At 44.5% G+C, this 14,977-nt stretch overlaps 1 protein-coding gene across 39 annotated transcripts in view; it reads left to right on the plus strand.

The window, feature by feature from the left end:
* The window catches only part of nectin3b (nectin cell adhesion molecule 3b), a 94,688-nt gene that overhangs the window by 53,634 nt on the left and 26,077 nt on the right, over positions 1 to 14,977 (plus strand). For all 39 annotated transcript variants that reach the window (XM_035780576.2, XM_052457158.1, XM_052457157.1 and 36 more), the window contains exons 2-3: positions 11,981 to 12,328; positions 13,830 to 14,129. In XM_035780576.2, the coding sequence (XP_035636469.1) occupies positions 11,981 to 12,328; positions 13,830 to 14,129 (648 nt within the window). The remainder of the gene's footprint in view (positions 1 to 11,980; positions 12,329 to 13,829; positions 14,130 to 14,977) is intronic.

Consider the following 14,977-nt stretch of genomic DNA (forward strand, 5'->3'; position numbering starts at 1 on the left):
CATAGTTGAATGTGCTGACAACAAAATCACACACAAATTATCAATGGAAATCAAATGTATCAACCCATGGAGGTCTGGATTTGGAGTCACACTCAAAATGAAAGTGGAAAACCACACTACAGGCTGATCCAACTTTGATGTAATGTCCTTAAAACAAGTCAAAATGAGGCTCAGTAGTGTGTGTGGCCTCCACGTGCCTGTATGACCTTCCTACAACACCTTGGCATGCTCCTGATGAGGTGGCGGATGGTCTCCTGAGGGATCTCCTCCCAGACCTGGACTAAAGCATCCGCCAACTCCTGGACAGTCTGTGGTGCCACGTGGCATTGGTGGATGGAGCGAGACATGATGTCCCAGATGTGCTCAATTGGATTCAGGTCTGGGGAACGGGCGGGCCAGTCCATAGCATCAATGCCTTCCTCTTGCAGGAACTGCTGACACACTCCAGCCACATGAGGTCTAGCATTGTCTTGCATTAGGAGGAACCCAGGGCCAACCGCACCAGCATATGGTCTCACAAGGGGTCTGAAGATCTCATCTCGGTACCTAATGGCAGTCAGGCTACCTCTGGCGAGCACATGGAGGGCTGTGCGGCCCCCCAAAGAAATGCCACCCCACACCATGACTGACCCATTGCCAAACCGGTTATGCTGGAGGTTGTTGCAGGCAGCAGAACGTTCTCCACGGCGGGACTGTCACATGTGCTCAGTGTGAACCTGCTTTCATCTGTGAAGAGCACAGGGCGCCAGTGGCGAATTTGCCAAACGTCCTGCACGGTGTTGGGCTGTAAGCACAACCCCCACCTGTGGACGTCAGGCCCTCATACCACCCTCATGGAGTCTGTTTCTGACAGTTTGTCTTGCTAATTGCCTATAATTTCCACCTGTTGTCTATTCCATTTGCACAACAGCATGTGACATTTATTGTCAATCAGTGTTGCTTCCTAAGTGGACAGTTTGGTTTCAGAGAAGTGTGATTGACTTGGAGTTACATTGTGTTGTTTAAGTGTTCCCTTTATTTTTTGAGCAGTGTATATACACACACACACACACACACATCTATATGTGTGTGTGTGTGTGTGTGTGTGTGTGTGTGTGTGTGTGTGTGTGTGTGTGTGTGTGTGTGTGTGTGGTTGTGTGTGTGTGTATGTATATATATGTGTGTGTGTATGTATATATATGTGTGTGTGTATGTATATATATGTGTGTGTGTGTGTGTGTATATATATATATGTGTGTGTATATATATATATGTGTGTGTGTGTGTGTATATATATATGTGTGTGTGTGTGTGTATATATATATGTGTGTGTGTGTGTGTGTGTGTGTGTGTGTATATATATATGTGTGTGTGTGTGTGTGTGTGTGTGTGTATGTGTGTGTGTGTGTGTATATATATGTGTGTGTGTGTGTATATATGCCATTTAGCGGACGCTTTTATCCAAAGCGACTTACAGTCATGTGTGCATACATTCTACGTATGGGTGGTCCCGGGAATTGAACCCACTACCCTGGCGTTACAAGCGCCATGCTCTACCAACTGAGCTACAGAAGTGTGTGTGTGTGTGTGTGTGTGTGTGTGTGTGTGTGTGTGTGTGTGTGTGTGTGTGTGTGTGTGTGTATATATATATGTGTATATGTGTGTAGTTTGAGTATAACAGGGAGTCCAGCGGTAACGATCGGTACTTGAGTTTTTTAAATGAACAGCAAACCAGGTTTTTAAAAAAACGATAAAGCGGCACCTCATGGCACAACGCCTCTCCCCTATTTGACCTAGATAGTGTGTATTGATATGTAGGCTACGTGTGCCTTAAAAACATTTTTTTATTTTTCAATGTATTCCTGTTCTTGTTTATTAATGTTCTGTATTATGTCATGTTTTGTGTGGACCCCGGGAAGAGTAGCACCTGCTTTCGCAACAGCTAATGGGGAAAAATATAGCATCCATGATTAGGCTATATGCTAGCTCGTAGGGATGTGAATCTTTCCCTTTCAAGACGATTCGATACGTATCTATATACAGGGGCTGGATACGATACCGGAACGATTTAGTGGGAAACGATTCGGTTGCATGAACACATTCATTTTCCATTCTAAATTAAAATCATCTGCTGATGGAGCTCATGAGCTGGCTCTCTCTGCTGCTGGCTCTCTATGAGCTGGCATATTAAGTGTTTGAGCTAGTAATGCATCAATATTTATCATTTACAAATGAGCTGTGACAGCCAATGAATATATAGCATAACTTTGGATTTCCTCTGAAACGTGATTCCGTGGTATAGAGGGTAAAATTAATTAAATTAATATTTTAATATCTAAAATTGACCATATACACTGATTGTTTAAAGAAAAAACTACGAAAACTATTACTGATGGTGAACCTGGACAATCTAAGCCCCGTTCAGCAGATGGCCTATAGCTAGATTAGGTGTGTCTCCAGTAGCTTACTTTCATTCTGGTAAAACACAATTTTCAACTTTGCATAGATAACAATAACCTACCTAGCAAATTACATAGGTGGTCACTCAACTAATAAAGCTTGATATCACGCATGCCATTTTAGCATTTGAATGCTGAATGTGCCACGCCAATGTACAAGATCAGGTACATGCTGCCTACCTCGTGTTAGTTAGCGTGTGCGAAGCTGGGCACAGCGTACAGTTTGACTAGGCTACTGATATTGCATGGAGTGGACGCATCAATTGGTGATTTGTAACATTTTAATACATTTTTGGACCCTGCATGTTAGATTTGGAGTGGTTTAGATTTGGATTGTCCTCCTTACCTATTAGCATACTTCTACACATACATAGGCTCTGCATGTGTTTTTATGTGTGAAAATGGCACCAATGGAGATTGCTGCCATGCTTCTAGCTCTTAGGAAACTCTGCAGTGTTGTTTTAAAATGTATTATTTCTTACATTATTAGCCCAGAATTTTTGGGGTGTTATTACATACAGCTGGGATATCAGAGCGGCGGTAACTCACAAGCACTACCAGTATTACAACCAGGAATATGACTTTCCAGAATCCTTTGTTCACACCCCCCAGGGCAATTTAACTGATTCCAGAGGCCAACCCAAAACCATGCCGGCGGAGGAGAGGTACTCAGTGGTCTTTCCTGTCTGACTTAGGAAGTGCGGGGGTGTATGTTTCATGATTAACGACTCATGGTGTGATTGTGATAACGTACAGGAACTGAAGTCCTTTTGTTCACCCAACCTAGAATACCTCATCAAATGCCGACCGTATTTTCTCCCAAGAGAATTATCTTCGGTTATAGTCACAGCCGTGTATATCCACCCCATTCAAGCCGATACCACCACTGCCCTCAAAGAATTTCACTGGACATTATGCAAACTGGAAACCAAATATCCCGAGGCTGTATTTATTGGAGCTAGGTATTTTAACAAATCAAATTTGATAAAAAAGGCTGCAGAAGTTCTATCATCACATTGACTGTAGTACTCACGCTGCTTAAACACTCGACCACTGCTACTCCAACTTCCGGGATGCCTACAAGGCCCTCCCCCACCCTCCTTTTGGAAAATCTGACCACGACTCTATTTTGCTGCTCCCTTCCTATAGGCAGAAACTCAAACAGGAAATACCTGTGCTAAGGACTATGCAATGCTGGTCTGACGAATCGGAATCTGAGATTATCAAGAAGTGTATAGGAAATGTTGTACCCACTATGACTATTAAAATCTATTCTAACCAGAAACCGTGGATAGATGGCAGCATTCACGCAAAACTGAAAGCGTGAACCACCACATTTAACCATGTCAAGGTGACTGGGAATATGGCAGAATACAAAGTGTAGCTATTCCCTCACCAAGGAAATCAAACAGGCAAAATGCCAGTATAGAGACAAAGTGGAGTCGCAATTCAACGGCTCAGATATGAGACGTTTGTGACAGGGTCTGCAGGCAATCACAGACTAATCACAGCCACGTCGCAGACACCGACGTCTTGCTTCTGGACAAGCATCTAGCTTCTACGCCTGCTTTGAGGATAACGCTACCAAGGACTGTGGGCTTTACTTCTCCGTGGCCGACGTGCCTAAGACATTTAAGTGTTAACCCTCGCAAGGCTGCCGACCCAGACGGCATCCCTAGCCGCATCCTCAGCATGCACAGATCAACTGGCTGGTGTGTTTACAGACGTATTCAATATCTCCTTATCCCAATCTGCTGTCACCACATGCTTCAAGTTGGCCACCATTTTTCCTGTACCCAAGAAGGCAAAGGTAACGGAACTAAATTATCGCTCCGTTGCACTCACTTCTGTCATCATGAAGTGCTTTGAGAGACTCGTCAAGGATCTACCTTACCTGTTACCCGAGACCCATCAATTTGCTTACCGCCCCAATAGATCCACAGACAATTCAATCACACTGCCCTATCCCATCTGGACAAGAGGAATACCTATGTAAAAATGCTGTTCATTGACACTAGCTCAGCATTCAACAACATGGTAACGTCCAAGCTCATCATTAAGCTCGAGGCCCTGGGTCTGCCCTGTACAACTGGGTCCTGGACTTCCTTACGGGCTGCCCCCAGGTGGTGAAGGTAGGAAACAACACCTCCACTTCGGTGATCCTCAACACTGGGGCCCCACAAGGGTGAGTGCTTAGGCCCCTCCTGTCCTCCCTGTTCACCCATGGCTGCGTGGCCACGCATGCCTCCAACTCAATCATCAAGATTTCAGACAACCCAACAGTAGCATGCTTGATTACCAGCAATGACGAGACCGTCTATGGGGAGGAGGTGAGGGCTCTGGGAGTAACCAGGATAATAACCTCTCACTCAACGTCAACAAATCAAAGGAGATGATCGTGGACTTCAGGTAACCGCAGAGGGAGCACAGTGGCGAAGGTGGAAAGCTTCAAGTTCCTCGGTGTACACATCACTGACAAACTGAAATGGTCCACCCACACAGACGGTGTGGTGAAGAAGGCTCCACAGCGCCTATTCAACCTCAGGAGGCTGAAGAAATTTGACTAGGCACATAAAACCCACAAACTTTTACAAATGCACAATTGAGAGCGTCCTGTCGGGCTGTATCACCGCCTGGTACGGCAACTGCACTGCCCCCAACCGTAGGGCTCTCCAGAGGGTGGTGCGAACTGCCCAACGCATCACTGGGGATTAACTACCTGGCCTCCAGGACATTCACATTACCCAATGTCACAGGAAGGCCAAAAATATAATCAAAGACAACAACCACCTGAGCCACTGCCTGTTCACACCGCTATCCTCCAGAAGGCGAGGTCAGACAGGTGCTTCAAAGCTGGGACCGAGAGACTGAAAAATGGCTTCTATCTCAAAGCCATCAAACTGTAAATAGCTATATACAGTTGAAGTTGGAAGTTTACATACACCTTAGCCAAATACATTTCAACTCAGTTTTTCACAACTCAGTAAAAATTCCCTGTCTTAGGTCAGTTACGATCACCACTTTATTTAAGAATGTGAAGTGTCAGAATAATAGTAGAGTGATTTATTTCAGCTTTTATTTCTTTCATCACATTCCCGGTGGGTCAGAAGTTTACATACACTCAATTGTTTTTTTTGTAGCGTTGCCTTTAAATTGTTTAACTTGGGTCAAACGTTTTGGGTAGCCTTCCACAAGCTTCCCACAATGAATTATTTTCTCCATTCCTCCTGACACAGCTGGTGTAACTGAGTTAGGTTTGTAGGCCTCCTTGCTCGCACACACTTTTTCAGTTCTGCCCACAAATCTTCTATAGGATTGAGGGCAGGGCTTTGTGATGGCCACTCCAATACCTTGACTTTATTGTCCTTAAGCCATTTTGCCACAAAATTGGAAGTATGCTTGGGGTCATTGTCCATTTGCTACCAAGCTTTAACTTTAACTGATGTCTTGAGATGTTGCGTCAATATATCCACGGAATTTTCCTCCCTCATGATGCCATCTATTTTGTGAAGTGTATCAGTCCCTCCTGCAGCAAAGCACCCCCACAACATAATGCTGCCACCCCCGTGCTTCACGGTTGGGATGGTGTTCTTCGGGTTGCAAGCCTCCCCCTTTTTCCTCCAAACATAACGATGGTCATTATGGCCAAATAGTTCTATTTTTGTTTCATTAGACCAGAGGACATTTCTCCAAAAAGTACGATCTTTGTCCCAATGTGCAGTTGCAAACCGTAGCCTGGATTTTTCCTTGCTGAGCGGCCTTTCAGGTTATGTCGATATAGGACTCGTTTTACTGTGAATATAGATCCTTTTGTAACTGTTTCCTCCAGCAACTTCACTTGGTCCTTTGCTGTTGTTCTTGGATTCTAGAGCCATGACATAATTTTCTGGAGTTTTCCAAGCTGTTTAAAGTCAGTCAACTTAGTGTTTGAACTTCTGACCCAGTGAAATAATCTGTCTGTAAACAATTGATGGAAAAATTACTTGTGTCATGCACAAAGTAAATGTCCTAACCGACTTGCCAAAACTATTGTTTGTTAACAAGAAGTTTGTGGAGTGGTTGAAAAAAATGAGTTTTAATGACTCCAACCGAAGTGTATGTAAACTTCCAACTTCAAATGTACATAGACTTGAAATCACTGGCAACTTTAATAAATGGAACACTAGTCACTAAAAATGTTTACATACTTTGCATTACTCATCTCATATGTATATACTGTATTCTATCCTACTGTATCTTAGTCTATGCCGCTCTGACATTGCTCGTCCATATATTTATATATTCTTAATCCCATTCCTTAATTTATATTTGTGTGTATTGGGCATATGTTGTGAAATGGTTAGATTCAGTGCCTTGCTAAAGTATTCGGCCCCCTTGAACTTTGCGACCTTTTGCCACATTTCATGCTTCAAATATAAAGATATAAAACTATTTTTTTGTGAAGAATCAACAACAAGTGGGACACAATCATGAAGTGGAACGACATTTATTGGATATTTCAAACTTTTTTAACAAATCAAAAACTGAAAAATTGGGCGTGCAAAATTATTCAGCCCCCTTAAGTTAATACTTTGTAGCGCCACCTTTTGCTGCGATTACAGCTGTAAGTCGCTTGGGGTATGTCTCTATCAGTTTTGCACATCGAGAGACTGAAATTTTTTCCCATTCCTCCTTGCAAAACAGCTCGAGCTCCAGTGAGGTTGGATGGAGAGCATTTGTGAACAGCAGTTTTCAGTTCTTTCCACAGATTCTCGATTGGATTCAAGTCTGGACTTTGACTTGGCCATTCTAACACTTGGATATGTTTATTTTTGAACCATTCCATTGTAGATTTTGCTTTATGTTTTGGATCATTGTCTTGTTGGAAGACAAATCTCCATCCCAGTCTCAGGTATTTTGCAGACTCCATCAGGTGTTCTTCCAGAATGGTCCTGTATTTGGCTCCATCCATCTTCCCATCAATTTTAACCATTGTCCCTGCTGAAGAAAAGCAGGCCCAAACCATGATGCTGCCACCACCATGTTTGACAGTGGGGATGGTGTGTTCAGGGTGATGAACTGTGTTGCTTTTACGCCAAACATAACGTTTTGCATTGTTGCCAAAAAGTTCAATTTTGGTTTCATCTGACCAGAGCACCTTCTTCCACATGTTTGGTGTGTCTCCCAGGTGGCTTGTGGCAACCTTTAAACAACACTTTTTATGGATATCTTTAACCTCTTGCTCCTACCTGACACGCAGGCGTCCCATCTAGACATCTGGAAATGCAAATGCACTACGCTAAATGCTAATAGTACTAGTTAAAACTCAAACGTTCATTAAAATACACATGCAGGGTATTGAATTAAAGCTACACTCGTTGTGAATCCAGGCAACAAGTCTGATTTTTTAAATGCTTTTCGGCGAAAGCATGAGAAGCTATTATCTGATAGCATGTAACACCCCAAAAGACCCGCAGGGGACGTAAACAAAATAATTAGCATAGTCGTCGCTACACAAACCACACAAATAAAATATAAAACATTCATTACCTTTGACCATCTTCTTTGTTGGCACTCCTAGATGTCCCATAATCACTATTGGGTATTTTTTTCGATTAAATCGGTCCATATATAGCCTAGATATCGATCTATGAAGACTGTGTGATAAAGGAAAAAAAATAGCGTCTTATAACGTAACGTCATTTTTTTAAATTAAAAAAGTCGACGATAAAACTATCACAAAACACTTCGAAATACTTTTGTAATGTAACTTTAGGTATTAGTAAACGTTAATAAGCGATCAAATTGATCACGAGTCGAAGTATATTCTTTAGCTGTCCGTCTGGAAATAATGTCCGGGTAAATCTCAACCATAATATCCGCCTTGCGTCTGTTTGACCAAGAAACAAATAGTAGGCAAATTATAAGACTCTAGACAGCGTGTGGAATCTGTAGGTATTGCAACCTCAGCCCCATTAAATGTGGTTCACCTTTATCAATGGGTTCAAGTCGCGCATGGATATATTTTTCCATTTTCAGTGATCAGATTTTCCTGCACTTTTTGATGAAACGCACGTTCTGTTATAGTCACAGCCGTGATTTAACCAGTTTTATAAACGTCTGAGTGTTTTCTATCCACACATACTAATCATGCATATACTATATTCCTGGCATGAGCAGCAGGGCGCTGAAATGTTGCGCGATTTTTAACAATGTTCGAAAAAGTAGGGGGTAGGAGTAACAGGTTAAGAAATGGCTTTCTTCTTGCCACTTCCATAAAGGCCAGATTTGTGCAATATACGACTGATTGTTGTCCTATGGACAGAGTCTCCCACCTCAGCTGTAGATCTCTGCAGTTCATCCAGAGTGATCATGGGCCTCTTGGCTGATCAGTCTTCTCCTTGTATGAGCTGAAAGTTTAGAGGGACGGCCAGGTCTTGGTAGATTTGCAGTGGTCTGATACTCCTTCCATTTCAATATTATCGCTTGCACAGTGCTCCTTGGGATGTTTAAAGCTTGGGAAATCGTTTTGTATCCAAATCCGGCTTTAAACTTCTTCACAACAGTATCTCGGACCTGCCTGGTGTGTTCCTTGTTCTTCATGATGCTCTCTGCGCTTTTAACAGACCTCTGAGACTATCACAGTGCAGGTGCATTTATACGGAGACTTGATTACACACAGGCGGATTGTATTTATCATCATTAGTCATTTCGGTCAACATTGGATCATTCAGAGAACCTCACTGAACTTCTGGAGAGAGTTTGCTGCACTGAAAGTAAAGGGGCCGAATACTTTCGCAAGGCACTGTATTGCTGCTCTGTCAGAGCCAGAAACACAAGCATTTCGCTGCACCCACAATAACATCTGCTAAACACGTGTATGTCACTAATAAAAAAAGTGGTCAGATGAAGCAAATGCTAAACTACAGGACTGTTTTATCACAGACTAGAACATGTTCCAGGATTCTTCCAATGGCATTGAGGAGTACACCACATCAGTCACTGGTTTTATCAATAAGTGCATTGAGGACGTCTTCCCCACAGTTACTGTACGTACATACCCCAACCAGAAGCCATGGATTACAGGCAACATTCACACTGAGCTAAAGGGTAGAGCTGCCGCTTTCAAGGTGCGGGACTCTAACCCGGAAGCTTACAAGAAATCCTGCTATTCCCTGCGATGAACCATCAAACAGGCAAAGCGTCAATACAGGGCTAAGATTGAATCATACAACACCGGCTCCAGACTTCAAAGGGAAGCACAGCCGCGAGCTGCCCAGTGACACGAGCCTACCAGACGAGCTAAATCACTTCTATGCTCACTTCGAGGCAAGCAACACTGAGGCATGCATGAGAGCATCGGCTGTTCCGGATGACTGTGTGATCACGCTCTCCGTAGCTGACGTAAGACCTTTTAAACAGGTCAACATAGGTGTCTTCACTGACATTTTCAACTTGTCCCTGACTGAGTCTGTAATACCAACATGTTTCAAGCAGACCACCTGTGCCCAAGAATGCAAAGGCAACCTGCCCAAAATGACTACAGACCCGTAGCATTCACGTCTGTAGCCATGAAGTGCTTTGAAAGGTTGGTAATGGCTCACATCAACACCATTATCCCAGAAACCCAAGTTCCACTCCAATTTGCATACCGCCCAAACAGATCCACAGATGATGCAATCTCTATTGCACTTCCCTTTCCCACCTGGACAAAGGAACACTTATGTGAGAATGCTCTTCATTGACTACAGCTCAGTGTTCAACACCATAGTGCCCTCAAAGCTCATTGCTAAGCTAAGGATCCTGGGACTAAACACCTCCCTCTGCAACTGGATCCTGGACTTCCTGACGGTCCACCCCCAGGTGGTGAGGGTAGGCAGCAACACATCTGCCACGCTGCATCTCAACACTGGAGCTCCCCAGGGGTGCGTGCTCAGTCCCCTCCTGTGTTCCCTGTTCACCCACGACTGCATGGCCAGGCACAACTCCAACACCATCATTAAGTTTGCCGACGACACAACAGTGGTAGACCTGATCAACGACGAGACAGCCTATAGGGAGGAAGTCAGAGACCTGGCCGGGTGGTGCCAGAATAACAACCTATCCATCAACATAAGCAAGACTAAGGAGATCATTGTAGACTACAGGAAAAGGAGCACCGAGCACGCCCCCATTCTCATCGACGGGGCTGTTGTGGAGCAGGTTGAGAGCTTCAAGTTCCACTGTGTCCACATCAACAACAAACTAGAATGGTCCAAACACACCAAGACAGTTTTTGAAGAGGGCAGGACAAAGCCTATTCCCCCTCAGGAAACTAAAAAGATTTGGCATGGGTCCTGAGATCCTCAAAAGGTGATACAGCTGCAACATCGAGAGCATCCTGACTGGTTGCATCAATTCCTGGTACGGCAACTGCTCGGCCTCTGACCGCAAGGCACTTCAGAGGGTAGTGCGTACAGCCCAGGTCCTGCCATCCAGGACCTCTACACCAGGCTGTGTCAGAGGAAGGCCCTGAAAATTGTCAAAGACCCCAGCCACCCCAGTCATAGACTGTTCTCTCTACTACCGCATGGCAAGCGGTACTGGAGTGTCAAGTCGAGGACAAAAAGGCTTCTCAACAGTTTTTACCCCTAAGCCATAAGACTCCTGAACAGGTAATCAAATGGCTACCCGGACTATTTGCATTGTGTTGCCCCCCCCAACCCCTCCTTTTATGCTGCCGCTACTTTCTGTTTATCTCATATGCATAGTCACTTTAACTATACATTCATGTACATACTACCTGACCAACCAGTGCTCCCGCACAGTGGCTAACCGGGCTATCTGCATTGTGTCCCACCTGCCAACCCCTCTTTGTTCATCATATATGCATAGCCACTTTAACCATATCTACATGTACATACTACCTCAATCAACCTGACTAACCGGTGTCTGTATGTAGCCTCACTACTTGTTATAGCCTCGCTACTGTATATAGCCTGTCTTTTTACTGTTGTTTTATTTCTTTACCTACCTATTGTTCACCGAATACATTTTTTGCACTATTGGTTAGAGCCTGTAAGTAAGCATTTCACTGTAAGGTCTACTACACCTGTTGTATTGGGCACACGTGACAAATTAACTTTGATTTGATTTGAATAACATCTGCTAACCACGTATGTGACCAATGACGCCTGCTAACCACGTGCATGTGACCAATAACGTCTGCTAACCACGTGCATGTGACCAATGTGATGTTATTAGGTAAATGATGTCCAACTGAGAGACAGATGGAGGGTATAGTGTGTTGAGGGGAAGTCCGTATGCTTTTGCCACAGTCCTTTATTGCGTCATCAGTGGGCATATTACATTTACAGCCATACACATTGCACACAGGCTTATGTTTCACTGCCCAAGATAAGTACAACTCTTTTGATTGTACTTCGTGACTAACCACAGGGGAATGTGGTTATTCTTTTCTTTTTGATTCTTACAGTAGTTCTTCAGAAAAAAATGGAATTAACTGATTGTTGATGGTGAAACTAATCATTTTCTCTTTCATTCTCTCCCTCTCTGTGCTCCAGGTGTGGGGTGCAGTCAGGTGTTGGTTCCCCAGAAGGTGAGTGCTGTATTGGGGAAGAATGTGACGTTGGGCTGTAGCGTGGAGGTGGGGGCCAACCTCAGTCTTACCCAGAGTTCCTGGGAGCGCCGGCTCCCCACAGGCTCGGTGACTGTGGCGGTGTACAATCCTGTGTTCGGCATCTCGATCCCCCCAAACTATGTGCGCCGCCTGTCCTTCCGCTCGCCCTCCTCCCATGACGCCACCATCATACTGGAGGATGTGGGCTTTGAGGACATTGGAGTGTACACCTGCAAGGTGGCCACCTTCCCCCTGGGCAACACACAGGCCTCCACCACTGTCAGCGTGCTCGGTAGGAGTGTGTGTGCTTGTGTTGGGGTGTGCTTGTGTTGGGGTGTGCTTGTGTTGGGGTGTGCTTGTGCGCGTGTGTGTGTGCCAATTAGAGCTGGGACGATAAACAGGAAATTATTGACACTGACTATACCGATCACTTATCGCAGGCATTTTGCTGATATTATAAGTAACCTATACTCGAGAAATGTGACGTTTGAAATTAAATAAGTTTGCTAATATGGGTGATTGTTAATGGGACAATTGATGCCTACAACCAGTAGTAGTAGTTTAAAATATTATTTTAAATAATAATTATCTCATCAATTCAGGCAATTTATTACAATATGGATTTTTGGCCATATGACCCACCACTAGTGTCTGTCTCTGTGCAACACACCTCTTGTAAGTGTGTGTGTTTGTATGGCTGATGGTGTGCTTGTAATATTCTGAAACGTAATCCTGCATCTTAGTAAAGAGCCTCATGTAAAAATGTATGAACTACACATGGCCATTGTGGGGGAGAGGATCCTACTCACGTCACTGGGCCAGAGGGAGAGTGGTAAGACAAAGTGTGGAGAGAAAGGATGGAAGGTAGTGAGGACGAGGGGTTGGAATAAGGGTTGGTTAAAGGGGCATTGCAATGAGAACGGTATGGGTACAGTTGCGTGAGAGGAGGGGTGAAGGAATGGGAGCGAGGGAGGGGTGCACAGGAACAGGGTGCTATAATTGGAGCTAGAGGAATGTGGTGGGCAATTGAGACGCCCCTCTTTTAAAGGATCCCGGGGAGTTAGTCGGGGTTAGTTAGATGTATTATTCCAGGCAAGGCCATGGCTTACACACACTGTTTTTGAAGGGTTACAGGAAGTCTCTGAGCTGCTACTGCGTAGTAGGACAGGGGAAAGGAGGGAGATGGAAAGGGGGGCGGCGGTTGAAAGAAAGAGTGACGGAAAGAAGGAAACAAGAGCTTGGTGAATGACTGAACCACTTCCAGACCCTACTCGGGAACTCTGCTTCCCGAGAGCAGGGTTCCCCAATAGGTGGCCCACGGGCCATATTCGGCCCGCTGGTGATTTCATTTGGCCCCTGACAACAACAACAAAATCGGAATATATATATATATATATATATATATATATGTGTATATTTAGAATTTTCGTTTTTGGATGTAAGACTGTAAAATCACCAGAAAATCATCTCAAAGTGATGTTAATTTAGGAAATCAGTTTGCAAATATTCTCACGCATAAATTAAAACGTGATCGTATCCCAATGTAATCCAGGTTTGAAATTATTCTGTTTTTGTCAAATACTACACAGTATCTGTTAGGGATTTTTGTGGTCAATTTGTAGTGTAAAAATTATTTCTAACTATTTTCCAGCCCCCCGACCAACCGCTCAAGGAAAAATCGTCCCATGGCTGAATGTAATTGGGGACCCCTGCCCTAGAAGATACTGGAACACTGACTGAACACTACAACCCTTTCTATCCATATTTCCTCACCCCTTCTCTCTCTCTCTCAGTGGAGCCCAGGGTGTATGTGTCGGCTGGCTCGGTAGCTCTGATCGACGAGGGCAATGAAACAGTGGTGGCCACCTGCATCGCTGAGCGGGCCCGGCCCCCCGCCGAAGTCTCCTGGGAGACTGACCTGTTTGGCCAATCGGAGGTGTCGCTGCAGGACGAGGCAAACGGCACGACCAGCACCCAGGTGCGCTACCTGTGGCAGCCCACCCGCCACATCCAGGGTCACGCCCTCACCTGTGTGGTGCGTCATCCTGCCCTGCACACAGACTTCAGGATCCCCTACCAGCTCAACGTGCAGTGTGAGTCTCTCTCTGTGTGTGTGTGTGTGTGTGTGATTCAGTATGAGTAGTTTTCTGTTCAGAATCATTCACACATACAGTACTAGTCAAAAGTTTGGACACCTACTCATTCAAGGGTTTTTCTTAATTTGTAAAATTTTGAGTGATGACCTCAACTAGGAAATAACACATTGTGTTTATAGAGGCCAGGTCATCTGATGCAGCACTCCATCACTCTCCTTGGTCAAATAGCCCTTACGCAGCCTGAAGGTCTGTTTTGGGTCATTGCCCTGTTGAAAAACGCTAAGCTCAAACCAGATGGGATGGGATGTATCGCTGCAGAATGCTGTGGTAGCCATGCTGGTTAAGTGTGCCTTGAATTTTAAATAAATCACTGACAATGTCACCAGAAAAGCAGCCCCATACCATCACAACTCCTCACGGTGGGAACCACACATGCAGAGATCATCCATTCACCTACTCTGTGTCACAAAGACACAGAGGTTGGAACCAAAAATCTCAAATTTGGACTCATCAGACCAAAGCACAGATTTCCACCAGTCTAATGTCCATTGCTCGTGTTTCTTGGCCCAAGCAAGTCTCCTCTTATTATTGGTAGTGGTTTCTTTGTAGCGATTCGACCATGAAGGCCTGATTCACACAGTTTCCTCTGAACAGTTGATGAGATGTGTCTGTTACTTTAACTCCGTGAAGCATTTATTTGGGCTGCAATCTGAGGCTGGTAACTCTGATGAACTTATCCTCTGCAGCAGAGGGAACTCTGGGTCTTCCTTTCCTGTGGCGGTCCTCATGAGAGGCAGTTTCATCATAGATCTTGATGGTTTTTGCGACTGCCCTTGAAGAAACGT

The sequence above is a fragment of the Oncorhynchus keta genome, chromosome 11, assembly GCF_023373465.1.
Source record: "Oncorhynchus keta strain PuntledgeMale-10-30-2019 chromosome 11, Oket_V2, whole genome shotgun sequence".
In the NCBI taxonomy this organism is placed as follows: domain Eukaryota; kingdom Metazoa; phylum Chordata; class Actinopteri; order Salmoniformes; family Salmonidae; genus Oncorhynchus; species Oncorhynchus keta.